We start from the raw sequence: 20,134 nt of genomic DNA, 5'->3' as shown, positions 1-20,134 counted from the left end.
TAACTTTGCAGGCAGAGAATACACCAGCAAAGACAAGCTCAAGCCTGGCCGTAAGATGAGGCAACTTTATCTAGGTTCCCTGGAGTGTGAAAGTTGCAGGTTGTAGCTGGCTCTAACATCTGCAAAACTCGGCCAAGTACCAAAGTCAAGGATATGTCCAGGTTCCGACCCAGTTAAAAGAGTAAGGCTGAGCTGTAAGAAGTGTTCTGCTCAAGCTGAAGGATAATGTCAGATCGTAATAAATAGTGATCAGTAAATAAAGAAGCTAAGAAATCTAGGTGTTTGTTTCTTTAAAACTACTTAATATTTTCACTATAATATTTTAATCCAGAGCTTCACTTTTGTGAGAAAAAAAAATACTTCAAGAATAATTTAGTTGGAAAATGTATTAATCTCTTAATAAATCACATCTTTAAGACTAACTGAAGAGATGACTGAGCCCTAACCAAGGGGCTCTGCTGGCTGATAACGTTCCCAAGAAGCCCCAAGTGCTAAGGGAAATCGAAGTGCCAACATATCTTAGACACTGAACGAATGCTTGAATTTCTCCACATAACCTAAAACCCTTTGATTTTCTTTAAAAATTCGTAAAATACAGTGCTTGCCAGCAAGGGGAATAATATATAGGCTGAAACATTCAAATCCACAGGTCTCTGCACAGCAAAGAGGAAATACATTAATGAAATTAATGAAATTTTTGTACACAAATATTGCAGTCATGAAGTCTTACTTCAATAATAATTCTTTTTTTTTTTTTTAAAGATTTTATTTATTTATTCGACAGAGATAGAGACAGCCAGCGAGAGAAGGGAACACAAGCAGGGGGAGTGGGAGAGGAAGAAGCAGGCTCATAGCAGAAGAGCCTGATGTGGGGCTCAATCCCATAACGCCGGGATCACGCCCTGAGCCGAAGGCAGACGCTTAACCGCTGTGCCACCCAGGCGCCCCCAATAATAATTCTGAAAAAGTCTTTTACCTTATAAAACAAAATACCAAAGTTCATTTGACCATTTTCAAAAATCTCAGGGGCAGAATTTGGCCCATTAACAAACTGAACTATGAGAAAAGCAACAACTATGAGTATGTCCCACTAAAAGCTATACTCTGTTATTCAGAATTAGACCGCCAACACTCTCCATTCATTTTATTTTTGAAGAGTTTGGTAACGTAGCATGTAAAAGAACCCATGACTATTCAACGCAGAGAAATGCACGTACTTTCTTCTGGGTCCTCACTGGAGAGGATGTTGCTGGAAAGTTCCTGCACAGCAGCTCGTGTCTCAGTCGTAGAATGATGAGGTCCTAGGCGACTGTCCCTCTGGGCTTCCCACTCTTCACTGAAACCACCATCATCACTCTCTGTCACAGGGTCTTGGGTCTCGCTTTCGGTGCCTTCAAGAGAAAGTGGAAATTACAGCTCTGTAATATTTAGAAATATTTCTTAATACCTTTAAGAAAGCTACATGGTACCTACCCAACTGTCATGTAACTAGGTTAGTTTAGTTGGCTCTTAAATCACAAATCATAAGCTGTAAAAGTGCCTGGAGGTTCCTTGACCAATAACCATTTCCTTCCTTGTTTCCTGAGGGCAGAGTCCTGATTTGTTTGGGTTTCCACCTCTCACGCACACAACTCTGGTGGTAAATCATGATCAGGCCAAGCCAAGCATGGTAATCTCATTCTTCTTCCCAATGAAAGCTCTATGGGTGGGGCTGATACTAGCCAATATGTGGTGAGGCAAAGTCTGCTCTGAATTTGGGGGAAACTTTTCTCACTCTTTTGAGAGAGACTCAAGGAAGAAACAAACAGCCCCTTTCTAGCCCTGGATGGTGTCTCATGTGGATATAATGCCTGGAACTATAGTTGTCATCTTCTGACCATGAGAAGCAGTGGATTGAGAACCAAACCTGTACCTAAGAATGGCAGAGCAGGAAGACAGAAAGAATCTGGGCCCTTGATGACATCACCGGATCATAAAACTGACCAACCCTACGAATGCCTACACCTCAGGACTTCTGGTCACATGAGAGAACGGAATTCTTCGTTTAAAGGAACTGAGTTGGCTTTTCTGATCTCGGCAGCTGAAAGCCTAACTGATGACACCTGTGGATTTAGTGACTAAGACAAAAAGTAGACCATTATTGGGAGGAGTAGGCAAGCGGGGGGTGAATTTTTTTATGGGCCATTTTGTTATAATGACTATCAATCAGACTCAAAATTGTGAGCATAACATGATAGTCCTGAGAAACGTCCATACGTCAAAGATAATTAAAATACGTAAGTGAAGTTGATAACTTTTTTCTCCTTTATTATTACATTTAATAAAAGTAAAACATGTTTACAGAGGTGGATTTACCATGAAGACTGCACGCCTCAGCCCTCTCACTTACATGGAATTCTTCAGGGAGGCCATAGCAATTCTGTATTTGTAACTTGTATTCTTTTTCTTAACCAAGTCCTCACAAATCCTGAATCTTCCATGGTTTGGAGTTTATGAAATCATATAAGCATAAGATTTAAAATAAAACAGCAGTCCCTGCTCTGCGCCATCCTCCTTACTCCTACTTGCGAACCTTTCAAGCCACCCCTTTTGGAGCCCTTGTCTTTCTGCTCCAATCCAACTTCTAGTTCTTCTAACACAGTGGTTTTTAGCCAGTGCGTAGCACCTCCCTTCCAGGGGGTGTTTGGATATATCTAAGATGGAGGGCTTTTTGCCTACTGCTATACCTCGAAGCCACTATTAGCATTTAGTGAGGGGCCAGAAATCCTAAATAATCTGCAATGAGGGGGAAGCCCCACGCAATGAAGAACTGCCCACCCAAAATACCACAGCATTCCCACTGAGGAACTCCGTAAGTTCACCCAGCTCCTTCTAACTTCAAGGCCCTTCCCCATTGTTTCCTCTTCGGAAAAGTTCTCCTACTTGTCAGCTGGTCATCACCTATTATCACTTCCTCAGGGAAACCTTCCTGACTTTCCAGAGTAAATGAAATTCCTCTACTGTAAATTTTCATAGCAACCATATTTTTTCCTTTGTAGTGCTTATCACAACTGTATGAATTATTTATGGAATTATTTGTTGAACATCTGTGTCTGTCCAAATAGGTTATGAGCTCCAAAGGGATAGGATATCTTGCTCAGTGCTGCATTTCCAGTGCCTAGTAAAATACCAGGCACACAGGTGTTCAATCAACATCTGTCAAGAGGCGCCTGGGTGGCTCAGATGGTTAAGCATCTGGCTTCGGCTCAGGTCATGATCTCAGGGTCCTGGGATCGAGCCCCACCCTGGGGGTCCCTGCTCAGCAGGGAATCGGCTTCTGCCTCTCCCTCTGCCTGCTCATGTTCTCTCTCTGTATCTGTCTCAAACGAATAAATAAAAATCTTTAGAAAAAATTTGTCGAAAGAATAAAATCTTTTTCACTCATACTCACATATACACTCATAGACTTTTTAATCGTCTTTAGCTTAACACAGATCAACACAATAGCCAGACTTGTAGCAATTGTTTCCAATGTATTTCCTTCTTCTCCACCAGGTCTCCTACCGGTTCTGTTGCCTTGCTCACCGCAGAATTCCCAGTTCAAAGTGTGCTCTTTGCCATTACCCAAATTCTAACTCAGCGGATTTCATGGCTCTTTAAACCTGAACTTTCCTTTTCCTGACAGACAGTAACCCAGTTAAGGCCCTTTTTCTTCTCTCACCAATCTTTGCTCTGCCTATTTCACAGCTTCCTCTAAGGTTAGCTCTTTTTCTTAAAAAGTTTCCTTTCTTCTTGACTATTTTTTACTGTGCCATTATTCCAACTCTTTCTAACAACTCCTAACTTATGTTTCCCTGAACATCTTCTGTGTATCCACAAGAGGCCTTTCGATCTCCCAGCCTGGATCATCAGTTTTATCCCCTTCCGGAAAGTAATGTCCCCGTGGAATATTTTATTTTCTTGGCATAAACATGATTGCATCTCAAGTCAAATTATATTTAAGTTACCCTGGCCACATCGGACAAGAGGCTCTCATTTTTACATGTTTGGAGAGCAAGATTATTATTTTTTTAAATCACAGCCTCAACTTGAACCTTTCCACACTGGTATTAATGGTATTTAATGGCAGAAATTCTTTACCTAGGGTCCCTTGGCTGTATGGTTGGGTTTAGAGTACCCGAACTTCTTAAATATTTATCTGTATTTACTGGGTATTACCACAGCTTCCAGGAGATTCTCAAGAGTCCATGACCAAAGAGAGAAGTTAAAATCATTGCTTCATAGCTCACTGTTACAAATATAACAGGACAATGACCCAGAAAAACCAGGAAATTACCAAATAAAAGACACCTACTTTGTGCATTATAATTGGAGTTTTTGGATACCTTCCTTTGGGCTTCTGGATCTCCTTCTGCCATATTCACCAACCACACCATTGTTGCTGTTGAGAAAGATAAAAGTCCATGTAAGAACTTGAAACACAGAAAGTACATGAATACAGAACAGGCCATTATCTTTCTACAAAAATCACCAATCTTCTTAATGTTGCCTTGAGAATCCTTAACAATCAGAAGTAAATGCATATTAAAAACCACAAAATATTTTCTTTGATTTTGGCAGATTAAAGAAAAAATTCTAAAACTGAGCATTTACTCTAGCTTTCAAACTGCAGCTGCTATTGTAAAACCATAAATTTCATCATTTCCAGTCCCTGAAAAGTAACCAGAGGGAAAACTGTTCAGGCCAGCAAGACCCTACTGAAAAAACAGCTGGACCAGCTGAATATTCTAAAATAATATGAAATCACTGATGAAAATCACTGACGAAGATTACTTATTGGAACTAAATTAGAGAACAAACCAGGACTCACAAAAGCATCACATAATCATTGATTCTAAGGATGCTCAACCTCTGGGATTTTCAATAATGCTAAACTGTGATATACAAGGAATAAAAAAAGGTTAAAAGCAATAAACATAAAGGGAATAATCAACTGGCCTATTCTATGTCCTTTCTACAAAAATACATATATATCCATATAGACCTAAGTATATAATACACACATCTCTGTCACATTTTAGTTAAAGGACAACATGAATACATTAAAATGGTGCTTCTCATATATTGCAGGTGGGATGGGAAATGGAATAGCTCCTATATAGCCCCTACTCAAGGGATTTGGTAACATCTAACAAAACTACATATGCCATTACTCAGCCATAAAAAAGAATGAAATTGGGGCACCTGGGTGGCTCAGTCGGTTAAGCATCCAACTCTTGATTTCAGCTCAGGGCATGATCTCGGGGTTGTGGGATCCAGGCCCACACTGGGCTCCGCACTCAGCGCAGAGTCTGCTTGTCCTTCCCTCCCACCGCCCCCCCCCCCGCTGCTCACTCATTCTCTATCTCTAAAATAAATTAAAAAAAAATTTTTTTTAAAGATTTTATTTATTTATTTATTTGACAGAGAGAGAGACAGCCAGCGAGAGAGGGAACACAAGCAGGGGGAGTGGGAGAGGAAGAAGCAGGCTTCCAGCAGAGGAGCCTGATATGGGGCTCAATCCCAGAACGCTGGGATCACGCCCTGAGCCGAAGGCAGATGCTTAACGACTGAGCCACCCAGGCGCCCCTAAAATAAATAAAACCTTAAAAAAAAAAAAAAAAGAACTCTTGCCATCTGCAACATGGATGGACCTAGATGTTTATGCTATTATGCTAAAACAAATAAACAAGACAAACAAAACACAAGCAAACTCATAAATACAGAGAACAAACTGTCTGGTGGCTGCCAGAGTGGAGGGGAGGATGGGCAAAATAGGTGACGGGGATTAAGGGGATATAAACCTCCAGTTATAAAATAAGTCATGGATGTAAAGTACAGCAAGGGAATATAGTCAATAATATTATAATAACTTTGTAAGGTAACAGATGGTAACTACGTTTACCATGGTGCATATTTCATAATGTACATAAGTATCAAATCACTATGCTGTATGTCTGAAACTACTATAAGACTGTATGTCAACTATACTTCAGTTAAAAAAAAAACTACCTGTGCATTAACTCTTTGACCCAGGAATTCCACTTTTGGGAATTTATCCCAAAAATAACCCACAATAATACAAAAATACATATAAACATGTACATATAAGGCTATGGCAGGAACCAAATGGCAGCAAAAACCTGAGTCCAATCTATGGTCGTTGGTACCCCAACGGACTGCATTTTTTAAAGTGCAAATAGTCAAGATTGATTTAAAACTTTTCATATTTGTGTTTATTTCTACATCAGGGAAAAAGTACTGATTAATAATACTGCTGCTTTAAAAAAATAAATAGGGAAGCCTGGGTGGCTCAGTCGGTTAAGCATCTGCCTTCGGCTCAGGTCATGATCCCAGGGTCCTGGGGTTGAGTCCTGTATCGGGCTCCTTGCTCAGCAGGGAGCCTGCTTCTCCCTCTGCCTGCTGCTCCCCCTGCTTGTGCTCATGCTCTCTGACAAATAAATAAATAAAATCTTAAAAATGAATAAACAAACAAACAAACAAACAGCTTTCTTACATTCTGGTTAAAAAAAAAAATCCCTCTCAAACTCGGTGATTTATAAAATCCCACCACAGATTAAGTATTTCATGAGAACAGATACTTTCTTGAACTCACCTGATCTACACAGAATGTATAAAGTTTATGCTTATATTTGTGTGTGGTTTTATTTTTATATTTTCTTTACAAACTCTTATGCCTAAGGCTGACTTTCAATAGACTGCAGTGAGGGAGCTCTCTGCTACCTATGAAACCCCAACCAAGAAGCAGGTCATCTACGGTTTAGCACCAGGTTCCTCACAAACTCGTGTTGTGTGACAGGCGAAGGGGCAGCCCTGTTTCCCAGGACAAGGGGCTCTCCATCAGATCCAACAGACTTGAATTGTAAGAAACATTATATATGAATGATATTTTAAAACAACAGAGTAAATGTTTATTTACTGTATAAATTCATATACATGTTTAATGTGGCAGACTGAAAAACTACTAATTCTTCAGCCCTCCTGCACCCACATGCCTGCCATGGTGTCACTGTGAATGGAATGTAGTTTTCCTTCTCTTCCTGAGGGTGGGGGGAGGGGAAGAAGGCCTCAACTATGTGGTTTGCTTCAAGCAATGGCATGTGGCAGAGATGACAGCATGTTACTAGCCAGCCTAAGGCCATGCTGCTGCTCTCTTGTTCCTCTACCCAATAAGTACATGTCTAGGGAACACACACAGCAAAGCTACCACAGCCAAGTCAGATCAACTGAGTCAAATGACCTGCAGACATTGTGGGGGGGGGGGGATAAACGACTATTTTTAAGGCACTTAGTTTTAAGGTGATTTGTTACACCACATTATTGTGACAATAACAGTAGACATTACAGTAAAACAATATAAAATTATGAAAACACAAAGAATAATTTAAAAACTCACAATCCCTCCACTTTGACATCCACAATTAAGTTTTTTAAAAAAACACAAAGTACAGGGACGCCTGGGTGGCTCAGTTGGTTAAGCATCTGCCTTCTACTCAAGGCATATCTTGAGGTCCTGGGATCAAGCCCTGCATTGGGCTCCCTGCTCAGCAGGGAGGCTGCTTCTCCCTCTCCCTCTGTCCCCAACTTGTGCTCTCTCAAATAAATTTTTAAAAATCTTTAAAAAAATAAACACGAAGTACAATTAAAACTCTACAAGTAGAGAAAGGTATAAAGAAAAATATAAAATTTACCTCAATCTCTAAATCCCACTTCGCAGTGGTAAACACTATTAGCCTTTTGTCAGTTCTTAAGATGTATCAGGATTTTATATACACAGACATCCAAACATACCTCCCTTCCTCCCATAGGATATCGCATTACTGTTTTAAATCTTGCTTTCTTCTTCTTTTTTTAAAAGACTTTATTTATTTGAGAGAGAGAGAGAGTACACAGGTGGGGGGGGGGCTGGGAGAGGGAGAGGGAGAAGCAGACTTCCTGTTGAGCAGGGAGCCCGACGCAGGGCTTGATACCACGACCCTGAGATCAAGACCTAAATCAAAGGCAGATGTTTAAGTACTGAGCCACCCAGGCACCCCTAAATCTTGCTTTATTTACTATATAATCTTTAACATTAAAAAAACAATTGGACATATACAGAGCTACCTCATTCTTTCTAATGGCTATACAATTATCCATTGTATGAATGTACCATAATTATTTGAAAGTGTTCCCTTTGACGGCTACTTCAGTTACTTCCACCCAACATTCACTATCAATATTTGGCAGAACATTGTGTATGCACAAATATAAAATACATAGTTGATTTTAATTTCTAGGAATAACACATAAGAAGCTCACACCCAAATGTTAAGAAGAAAATGTTGATGTTCAAAACTTCACCTGCTCTTTTCTGCCAAAAAACACAGGAAGCACATGATAATAAATTTATATTGGAAAGAGAGAAAAACAAAGATCCTTGCATTCCAGACAATGAGTTTTCTAACATCTGACCAGACTTCTCCACATACAACCACAGTCCTTGCTTCTCCACTTCCCCCAGATGATATCACACTGAGTTCACAAGAAAGATGAAGGTCAACTACCACATGCTCCCTACTTCACCTCTCTCTTTCACTATGTCTCACTACCTTTTGCTTTTCTGTCTTCCTTTTCCTTCCTTCCAAGTCTTTCCCTGTTCTAATTCTTCTTCCTGAACTCTCAGAGCAATTTCTACCTGCTTTGTTGATAACCTTGCTCCATTAATCATTCCTTCTCGCCCGTCTCTTCAAAGGCTTTCTCCACTGGCTCCTTCCCCTCACCGTTAGAAACACAATTAGATCCCTTTCTCCTGGAAACACCTTTCCTCAGGCCTGCTCTCACCTCAGGTCACCACTGCTCTGCCTGTGTGACAGGAATCTCTGTAGCAGGTGATGTTTACTGTACCTCTCCTCCTTCACCACCCATTCTCTGCCCACACAGTAATTTCCACTACCAGCAACAGCAAAACACAGACACACGGTCCTCCCTTTGATGCACTGCTTCTGGCCCTACCACTCTACTGGAACTGTTCTCTCGAATGTCACTGAACACGTCCAAGGCACCAAATTCTATATGGTTTACTTAGTCCTCATCTTTGGCTTCTTTTAGAGCATGTGATGTTTCTTCCTTTTTGAAACTCTGTTTTTCCAATAACCCAATAGAAAAATAGCAACCCCCCCCCCACAGTCTACAAAAGATATATCAAACTCATAACAGGGATAACTGCTTGGTAGTGTATTAAGATTAGGGATGACAGTTATAGTGAAATTTAGCTTTATCTACAATATTTAATTTTTTCCCAGCATAATACATTAATATATTACTTGAGTAATTAAAAATTTTGAAAATATGGAAAAGAATATCATATCCCAGTCACAAAACAAGAAATATAAGTATATAGCTAAGAAAAACATGAAAAAAAGTACAAATAATCACTAAGAGTAATTAGTTAATAAGCCAAGATGAAAATAAAACAAGGTTATTTTTGCCTCTCAGTTTCACACACACGTAATATTGAATAGGTGTAAGGAAACTGGCACCTCACACTACTAAAGGAAATACAAACTGGTACAGCCTTTTTTAGGAGGCAATCTGGGTCCATCAAAATTTAAAAGCATACATGCTTTGACTTAGTAATTCCGTTTTTAAAAAATGTATCATACAAAAAATTTCACAAAGACGGATGATCTCAGCAAGCACTGTTTGTGATAGAAAAGAAATGGAAACGGGGCGCCTGGGTGGCGCAGTCGTTAGGCGTCTGCCTTCGGCTCAGGGCGTGATCCCAGCATTCTGGGACCGAGCCCCACATCAGGCTCCTCCGCTGGGAGCCTGCTTTTTCCTCTCCCACTCCCCCTGCTTGTGTTCCCTGTCTCGCTGTCTGTCTCTCTCTAATAATAAATAAATAAAATCTTTAAAATAAAAAAAAGAAAAATGAAAAAGAAAAGAAATGGAAATGATCTAAAGGGCTATCAACAAGGACACCCTTTTCTGAGTATCTATATAGAATACTATGCAGCCACTTCCCATGCTGACATGGAAAACATGTCCTGATATTGTTAAGTGAAAAATCCCGACTATCCCAATTTTCTTCTCTTCCCTTTACTGTTGTTGTCTCTTCATTTTCTCACTCTCTAAACACAGGAATTGACAAAGTTCTCTCCTTGACATCCTCTTCTCATCTACTCTTGTTGAACCACTCATCCGCTCCCAAAGTTTCAACTACCACTGCTACACTTTCAATTCTGCACCTCTTTTTTTTTTTTTTAAGATTTTATTTATTTATTTGGCAGAGAGCTACAGAGAGAGCACAAGTAGGTAGAGCAGCAGGCAGAGGGAGAGGGAGAAGCAGGCTCTCCGCTGAGCAGGAAGCCTGACATGGGGCTTGATCCCAGGACTCTGAGATCATGACCTGAGCTGAAGGCAGCCGCTTAACCGACTGAGCCATCCAGGTGCCCCTGACACTAGTTTGCAAGGAAACAAGGATATGTAGAAGTTCTCTTAATGTTATGCATTCAGGATGAGAAAAATCATCATGATAATAACTATAATTGCATGTGTTTGAGTTCCTATAAATTCTAAGCTGAGTACTAATTTAACATCATTCCAAAGTACTTACAGGAGTAAATAAGAGCTGGAAAGAGAGTTTCATTTCTCTCCTGAGCTGTTTCAACCAGCATACGAAGTGGGCCTTTTGGACACAAAACAGCCACTAAATCTAGAAGGAGAAAAAAAAAATATGGAAAAATGTATTGGCCAAACTTACAAATGGGCGTGTTAGGGAGGAACTAACCGAGGGAAAAGGGCTAATGTCTTGTTTACAAAGGAAAATGTTGAATGAATATGAAATAAACAGCAGGTAAACTGGTGGGGGAAAAACAACCTAAACAAAATGCATGAAACTACACAGAAGATCTGTGTAAATTTCGCTTTAGTTTTGCCTATTTGGTTAGTTTACAGTGCATCATCACAGAGTTCCAGGAATAAGTCTTCTCAGTTTGAAGAAAAGAGGCAGAGATAATGACAAGACAGAACTATTCTAGAGCAGTTGTCCATTTCCAATAAGGAGAAACAAAGACAAGCCATTTCTGAACAAACCGTATCTATGAGCCACAGATGGAAACTTTACAACAAGTTTTTTATTTAATAAAGGGGATGACTGAATTTTTCAAAATATGAGAAGCAGAGTAACAGAGACTCATTCCCCCTTGTTTTTAAAAATAGCGTATGTAACTGCGTAGGGAATGTACTTGAATTAAAGGACAGTAAATTTAAACAAAACAAAATAAATCTCTGCACAAAAATCTTTAGTATTTCTTTTGTACTTCTGTCAAAAGCACTTCACAATACCAGGTCTTAGAATGCATGTGGTGCTGAAAAGTGGCTTATTCTACAAAAACAGCAACTCAGAACAGAAGCAATTTGCCTAAACTGTTCTTGATTCTACCACCATCTCTTTCCATCAACTGCAATTTTTCTTACATTTTCTGTGCCATAAAAATTCAGAATATAGAGTACAGAAAATTTCAAGCATTTAAAAATATTAAAACAGGTGTAGCTAAATTTGTGAAGGAAGACTTCACAGCTTGTGTTGACAACACCATCATTTAGATGCATTTAAGCAAAAAAAAAACCTCACACCTGCAAGTGGTCATGTCTCCTTGAATACTACATTGACTACCACTAATATAATAAAATGCACACACAAAGAATTCTCCGCTCTAACTCTTCCATTTTGATTTGTTTTGGATGAGAAAAGGGAGATTTGCCACCCTCTGAGATAAGGAGATTTTCAAACTGTTTGAAGCTGCATGTCTGTAACTATCTTGGTTTGATGACATACCGCCCCTAATAGAAGCGCTAAATGATAAACTCCCTTATTTTTAGAGGAATGAAAGTGAATTTTGTTTAAAAAATTTTAGAACATGTGTGACAAATTAAAAAATCTTCACACATTGTAAAAAGGGACTTGAGAATCACTACTCTGAGTAGTGGACAAAGAAGTCTCTTACTTTAAAGGAACTCCAAGGTTTGGAGAAATAATCATTTGTGTCACCCATGGAAGAAAGAGTGTTGATGGGAGAAATACTGTAATGTAGTAGAAAGAATACTGGACTTGCGATTCAGATTCTAGATCAAACAGTGTAAGCTTGGGCAAATACTTCACCTCTCTAAACTTCAGGTCTGTTAGCAGTAAAACAGGAATTACTGCACTGATTACTTTACAGGATTATGTATTTTAAAAAATAACTAACATTTATTGATACTGTTGTAAGTGTATTATATGTATTTTTTCATTTAATCTTCACAATAACTAAGACTTAAAGGGGTTGATCATTGTGCTAGAGTCACACAGCCAATAAATGATAGGAGAGGAGCCTGGATTTGAACCAGACATGGCTGTCTCCAGAACTGGCACACGGTTTTTTGTTTTTGAACATAAAAAAATAGAACCAGACTATTATAATTCACCTCTGATGTCTGACTGATGATAGAAATATGTCATGTTCCATTTAATTAAATTTTAACTTGCTTGAGTATGTCACAATGGTGCTCTGTGAGGTCTGTAGCCCGAGGCTGGTAGGGATGGTGAAAGTCCCACGGAAACTCTTGTTCAAGAGCCCAGCATTGTATATTTTTACAGGTGAGATGGGCACTATTAACAATGTCTGGAAGTCCACAGTGGATAAAGTGAGGCCTGTACTGTGCCTTTAGTATGTACAGAGACATGTGTAACTTTGATATATATTTTGAGTATCTGTGAGGCCAGAGAGTCTCGTAGTCTTCTTCCTCAAAGAGGAAAACCTTGGATAAGTAATTGCTGTTGCTATTATTGGCGGAACCAGATGACTAAATCATGGCAACGGCCCAAGAGTCTGTAAAAATGCACAGACAGAGCCAACTGTTGGCTAGGATAAGATGACTAGCTAACGTTCATTTAATTTTGCTGACCCCTGGATCCCACTCTTTGAATCAAGGATGTCTGGATTTGGTAATGAAAAGAAGGAGCTCTTCAGGAAGCTTCATCCCATGTAATTCTGATGCTGTCCATAAGGCATACGAACTCCCACTGCTGTTCACTCATTTGATTCCACAGGGCTCCCCAGGTAGCCACAGGTCCAAGAGAGGGGTGAGCTCCTCTAGTACCCTGTCAACAGCAAGAGACCGAGGACCGAAGAGGCCACCTCTCTTGTACATGTGATACTCCAGAAGACCCAGACTTAACTCTATCCTGTAGGTAACATTCGCAGGGAGGCCCTGGTGGCTGGCCTGAGCTTGTAGAATGCTGCCTCCATGACCCACAGAAGGATGTGGAGCTTCACAGGTTCAGGGCCTGTGAGACCGTGTTTCTAGGACAGCTCAGTATGCACTCTCCAACTGCCTCCCTAACAGTGTACAGCATGGGACTGAGGAGGGCAGTTTCTCACACCAGAATCCAAAGGCAACTTCTGATCATCATGGGTGGCCCAGAGATTTCAGATGTGAGAGGAGGTTGCTATAGCTTTTACAGTGAATGATTCTCTGGAGGGGACATGAACGGAAGTGACTGTTCTCTTACAATTTGGACAGATTCTAGAGCCCTTTATTGTACAGGGCCCCAATTCAAGATGGGCCAAATTTTAACAGTATAAATAGGCTTAAGTAAAATTCGTAAATGAGGAATATGTTGCCTCCAGATCCCAAAAAGGCCTAAAAGATACTGCGCTTGCTTTAACATGGTGGATGCAGGAGGCTCTGTTGCTATTTCTTGACAGTGTCAGAGATACAGAAGCCCCTAGCTTACTAAATAATTTTCAGGAATTCAACTGGGGGGGGGCAAAGCCTTGTACTATGTACAGGCAAATGTCTACCCCCTTTTTTTGAGCTCCTGTGGGAATATTTGTACATCTCCAATGAATATGTCAAATGAATCTCTTCAGAGGATAGTGTCGTCGATGTGACACTCTATCTGCGCTCCTGGAGAACCCTAGATGTGGTTAAGATCTAGCCAACAAAAACTGTATGCAATCGTAGGGCTGCGGATGAATTTCACGAGCAGCCAGGTAAAGATACAGTGTGTCCCTCCGAAGGCGAAGGCAAACTGCAGCTGTTGAAAAAGGCACTGAACAGAAGAACATGTTAGTAAAACCTCTGACTGCAAAGTATTTACCAGTTGCTGACTGGATGGGGGCCAGAGTTGGCCAGAAAAAGTGATGCAAAAAATAAATGAGGACTCTGCAAACCATCGAGGGCTGTATCACCTAAGGTCTTAATGGAAGACACAGAGAGTACATGACTGTAATTCTAGGACTGTTTGCTCAAATATGAGAACAGAACCAATTTAATTCTATTTCCATGGACTTTTTCTTCATTAATCAAGTGGGGGTGATGAGGATTCCTACTACAGGTCACCTGACATTTTAATAAGCATTTGAACAGGGATAAAATTATAACATAGAGACCACATACTGACCTGTGAATGTGGATCTCTTTTTGGCTTTCACGCAGGGTGACAGCCACAGAGCACACACTTACACGGCTGCTTGTGTCATTCACAGCAAGGATACACTGTGACTGTTTGGAACCCATGTCCACTGGCTGTTAGTGAATCTGAATCTCATGCTGCCCAAATAAATTTTATTTTTAAAAGAATAATTCTACCCAAGTTGCCTTATAAAAAGAAGGTGTCCTAATTTTGATTTAAAAACTGATTGAGCATTTTATGTGTATGAAGCACTCTGCTAGTGCTTTTCAACATAGGTTGTGAACTCTTACAACTCTGGGAAGCACTGTGGCCATTTTCCAAATGAGGAAACTAAAGCTCAAAGAGTCTGAGGCCCTTTGTTAGTGTCACAAAGACTGTTGGTGGTGGAGACAGGATTTAAATCTAAGTCTTCTGACTGGAAGTCTATGGATCCTTCCACTAATCCATCACTAGCTTAAACTGGGGGGCAGTCAGAAAATATATTTAAAGAACTTAACCTCAAAAACATGGAAATCTTTATATGAAAAATATACTATAGCTAATTAATTATTTACTGAAGAGCTATAGGATGTAACTGTTATCACTTTCCTAAGTCAAGATAACTGGAAAAGGAAGGGAAACACACCAGTGAGGTACTTCTGTGATGAACAAAATGTCAGTCTTGAGTTTTACCATATACTGAAATCACAGCCAAGATGAGCCACGCTGTCCATTCTGGAAGGTACTTGATAAATACCAGGGCCATGAGGGCACTGATCATAATGAGATATGCCTGCTGGAGTCGCAGAGGTCCTTTCCAGTGAATGGCAATCATTCCCACCACACCAAAATTCCAGATCAGGAGTGCAACAGTAATGTAGTCCATGGCAACATTGTAGGTTTTAAACACTTCCCTGAAAAAAATTAAACAGAAATCTAAAAATATTTATGTACAGTAATTTTCATCAAAACATTGTTTAGAGCTATGGTTCCCTCAGATATTCATATCCTACCTTCATATTTTTACCATATCTTATATCTTATTTAACTTTTTTTAAATTCACTTTTTCCCTCAAGTTAAGCTTACTTTAACAGAAAACTCTGTATCATTCATAAATGGGAAACCAGTATCATAGATCACAGCTTTAAAATTAAGTACAAAAACTAAAAAAAGGCCATATACCACTTAAAATGCCACAACGGAAAGAAATCCTAGTTTAAAATATCTGAAATTAGAAAAATTAAACATCCACAATAAATTTTATAGCTAGGACGTATGGTGCTATTTTCATAAAATAAAATTTAGTGCAGCCATGAAAAAAAAATATATTTTATAATACTAACCAGTCTTAAACACACCAAGTACAAACTATATATGGAAATAATCATAATTTAAGAGTATTTCATCAACAAAGTACATGGCTTTAAGCGACAGTTATACAGCTCAAACAGAGTTAGTTTCTGAAAAACAGGTCAAATACCACTTACCCCAAGTAAATGAATGAGAAAAAGAACAGCAACAACAGAGATGAAATAATAAGCCAGGCATGAATGACCTAGAAAAGAAAGCATTTCAATATAATTAACAGATCCCGTACCCTAAAGAAAGGCAAATTTCTTACTTCAAAAATAATATATTACTTCTGTATATGTTATTTTTTTCAAATGGCAGTACTCAAGCTGACTTCGGGATCAGTGCATACTTATAGTGGAACTCTTTGGTACCAAACTACTCAGAAAACAGAAAATTCAGTAAGACATATACAGACCCTTGTTCCTTTAGAAATATGTGAAATTTTTTAAATAATGCATCCTAAAATAAATTATAAACAGAGCCAACAGTCAACATTTAAACTTTAAAGAAGCAATATTTTCAATGGAAAAATTTTGTGGCATTTCTGAAATAAAGAGAAATAAATTGAATAAAATTCAATGAAACTGAAAATCAGCTAAGTGACTTATGTATATATACATTAACTGTATTTAAAAAATAGGACTTTTAAGTTATATAGCATTTGATAAAATCATATTCAGAATCTAAAATTTCAGTAAATATAATAACATTTTCTATGTTTATTTTATATGGTTCATTAATAAGTAGTAATATTAAAAATTCTTTGGAACACTATAAGTCAGTCCATCCTTATCATGCAGAATTCATACAGTGCTATGTAAATGTTAGTCACTATTACTCAAGTACAGCTTATGAATATGAGAGAGAGAATCAGATTTGACTTTTGCAATCTGTTACACAAGATGAACATTTTAAATGGTAATTTTATGTAATGGGTGTATCTGGGAAAATACTATACAACTCAGGGAGCCTGGGGTTTTTAAGAACAGAATAGAGAAGCACAAAAAATTGTCAAGTAATTTCTAACCAAAACTGAAATTATTTTGAGGTGGATACACCCAGTATATGCTTTAATCTTTCAATGAAGTTTACTATTTAATGGCAGAAGGGGTTATTTAACCAACGACTTTTCCAAACATCATCTTTTTTTTTTTTTTAAAGATTTTATTTATTTGACAGAGAGAGCACAAGAGGGGGAGGTGCAGACGGAGAGGGAGAAGCAGGCGCCCCACTGAGCAGGGAACCCGATGTGGGGCTCAATTCCATGACCCTGGGATCATGACTTGAGCCGAAGGCAGACACTTAAACAGACTGAACCACCCAGGCACCCCCTAGACACCTTCTCTTAACAGGAATATTGTTTTGTCTTCATTAAAAACAAACAAAAAAAACCACCCCCACACCCACCTCCCAGATCCAGTTGTTCCAATAATCAGGCTCTAAGCTGTCAAAATCTAGTTGTGATTAAAATGTATGTTAATTTTCTCTTGTGGTTCTGTTCTGATCAACCAAGGTGATCTGTAATTATTAATTCCTTTGAAAGAAAAGATTTCTTAAAAATTATTCCTGTCTCTTTTTCTTTAAAACAACTTCATAAAATGGTACAATTTGGGAAAAGGTTAAAAGAATGCCTTTACATGGAAGCTGGTATTCTTTGGACATTCGAATATTCTAAATTGACTATGTGAATACAAAAAACTTACTTTCTAGTGTTCTTCCACAAAAATTTCCCCTAATAATTTATTATAAAAATTTTCAAGGGTTGCCTGGGTGCCTCAGTTGGTTAAATGTCTGCCTTCGGCTCAGGTCATGGTCCTGGGGTCCTGGGATCGAGTTCCGTGTCTCCCTTTCCCTCTGCCCCTACTCCCCTGCTCATGCTCTTTCTCTCTCTCCTTCTCTCTCTCGTTCTCTCAAATAAAAAAAATCTTTAAGCAAATTTTTTTCAAATACACAGCAAAGTGTAAAGAATTTTACAGCTACCATTCACATTTTGCTGTACTTGCTTTGTAGCATTTCTATCCAACTCTTTTTTATTCTTAATACATATAAAAGTAAATTGAAGACACTTGTACATTTCCCTCTCAAAATATTCAACTTTAGCAAAATAACCTAAAGGGAGCCCTTACTCTATCTTTATCTGCAAAAACCCAATTAAGCTGAAGCAGAAAGGAACTCCCCGTGTGCGTCCCACCCCGTCGTGCTCACAAGACTCAGCTTCAGAGATAATCCAAGTCACAAAACTAAAATATATAAAATATTACAAAACAGAACAGTTTTACAAAGTGGGAGATGTACACTGGTACTCCGTATTAAGCTTTGACTTAAAGGCCAAAGTAAATACTGAATACTAGAAATTCTCATCTTTCTTTCCTCGCATGCAAATATTTTTCTGCATTTCAGATTCTTTTGGATATATCATGAAAGCAAAATTATAGAATCAAAACGTACAAACTTTTTCTAATTACTGACTTGATATATATTGGTTTAGTGACTTTACAAAAAAAGACTATTAATCTTCACCAAGTCAATAGGTGAAATATGTTGTTATTTTAATATACTTCTGTTTTTACCATTGAGGAAATATACATACACATCTCTCTGTCTCTGTCTCTCTCCTGGCCATCTATATTTCCTTTGTAATTCCTCTGGCTTGGTTTTTAAAAATTTATTAAGATGTTCGTAATTTTCTTTTTTTTTTTTAAAGATTTTATTTTTTAATGTAATGTCTACACCCAATGTGGGGCTCAAACTTACAACCCTGAGATCAAGAGCTACATGCTCTAATGTTCTATAATGTTCATGTTCATAATTTTCTGAATGATTTATTAGTGCTCTTCATATTGTAAAGATATTAAATGCCCTCTGACTGTAATAATGGTTTTTGGTCACTGATGTTATGATTTTCCGAATTATTACCTGAGTTCAAAGCCTCTTCTGATGATGACTAAATAGCACTTCCCCTTTTTCTAGAACATCAGGTGGTAAAACAGGCTTTTTTCTCATCTTGCAAAAATCCCTAGTTCAGCTTTCCTGTGCTAAAGGCTCTGAAAGAAAAGAGCCCTGCTTCAGTACAGAACAGCAAGCATCTCCTCTAAACCCTGAAATGTCCAGGCCAGAAATCATGTGGCTTTAATAAGTTATAGTTTCATCTATAACTGTGATATGTAATAATTAACTGCCTTTTCAGTTTCTACCTTTTTCAAGTTTGTCTGTCTGGTCTTTTAGCTTCTTGTGCTTCTCATAGACATTGCACAACCAACCACTGACATAACAAATCCTCCAGGTTTATTTCTAAACAGGTCCTGGCAAGTTTCTGAATTTCTGACTCAAAAGCTCCTTTTATTTTACACTAGGAATCAAAGTAAACAACTTGTTCGTATAGAATTGGTTGTGCCTGCTAAGACTTGAACTTAACGTTAAAAAACAAAACAACACAAATGAACAAATAAATGTGGGACTGTGGCTGAAAATAAACCCTTTTTAGACTGTCTAAAATGAGATGTAACTAAAAGATCCACAAAACTGACCAAAATATATCGAGACAGGTTTGAGGTGCCATGGAGTGAAAGCACATCTACCCTGTCTCTCCTGCCGAATGCAACCATAAAAGCTGGACAGAATGCATGCAGCTGCTAGGCGAGGCCTCTGACAAGTGAACAGAGTCAGGTGGGCTGGGAATTAGAAGTGAGTGTATCACGTTTTCCACTCCAGTACTACCCTCCTCCATCAGAACTCAATGCAACCCCGAATGGGCATTAGCAAGCTAGTGAGAGCTCTAGGAGAAGCCTAGTTCTGGATAAGCAACAAGAAAGAGGTCTCCTAACATCAAAAGAGAATGCAAAAATCTCACCTTTTGGCTTTTTTCCTTTCACCATTCTCTCACACCCAGCTCTCAAACAATCCTGTGGGGGTGGTTATTGAGGGTTGCAGGACCCTAAAATTCAGAGGGAGGGGAAGCTTCCTCTCTAACTGGAGGAGCTGTAGTTCCCAGAAAGTGGGGCAGATGGCACTGGCTTTATTTCTCTTTCTGTCCTACCACTTCTTGGCCCTGTCAGTGGTAAAATAAAACCAGCTTTCTGGCTGGAGGAATGGAACAGGGATGTCCAAAAGAACCAAAAAGTACCAGGGAGATCACAGAAAGGAAGCTCAAGAAAGCAAACTTTTGGGGCGCCTGGGTGGCACAGCGGTTAAGCGTCTGCCTTCAGCTCAGGGCGTGATCCCGGCGTTATGGGATCGAGCCCCACGTCGGGCTCCTCTGCTAAGCCTGCTTCTTCCTCTCCCACTCCCCCTGCTTGTGTTCCCTTTCTCGCTGGCTGTCTCTA

General features: G+C 39.0%; 1 protein-coding gene across 3 annotated transcripts in view; it reads right to left on the bottom strand.

Annotated features, from left to right (window-relative positions):
* Positions 1-20,134, bottom strand: part of PSEN1 (presenilin 1) — a 73,309-nt gene that overhangs the window by 12,612 nt on the left and 40,563 nt on the right. For all 3 annotated transcript variants that reach the window (XM_034643362.1, XM_034643361.1, XM_034643363.1), the window contains exons 6-10: positions 15,947-16,014; positions 15,152-15,372; positions 10,634-10,732; positions 4,334-4,420; positions 1,218-1,391 (exon numbers count right to left, since the gene is read on the bottom strand). In XM_034643362.1, coding sequence (XP_034499253.1) covers positions 1,218-1,391; positions 4,334-4,420; positions 10,634-10,732; positions 15,152-15,372; positions 15,947-16,014 — 649 coding nt within the window. The remainder of the gene's footprint in view (positions 1-1,217; positions 1,392-4,333; positions 4,421-10,633; positions 10,733-15,151; positions 15,373-15,946; positions 16,015-20,134) is intronic.

Source organism: Ailuropoda melanoleuca, chromosome 14, assembly GCF_002007445.2.
Source record: "Ailuropoda melanoleuca isolate Jingjing chromosome 14, ASM200744v2, whole genome shotgun sequence".
NCBI classification, from domain to species: domain Eukaryota; kingdom Metazoa; phylum Chordata; class Mammalia; order Carnivora; family Ursidae; genus Ailuropoda; species Ailuropoda melanoleuca.
This window is presented reverse-complemented; position numbering and strand designations above follow the sequence as displayed.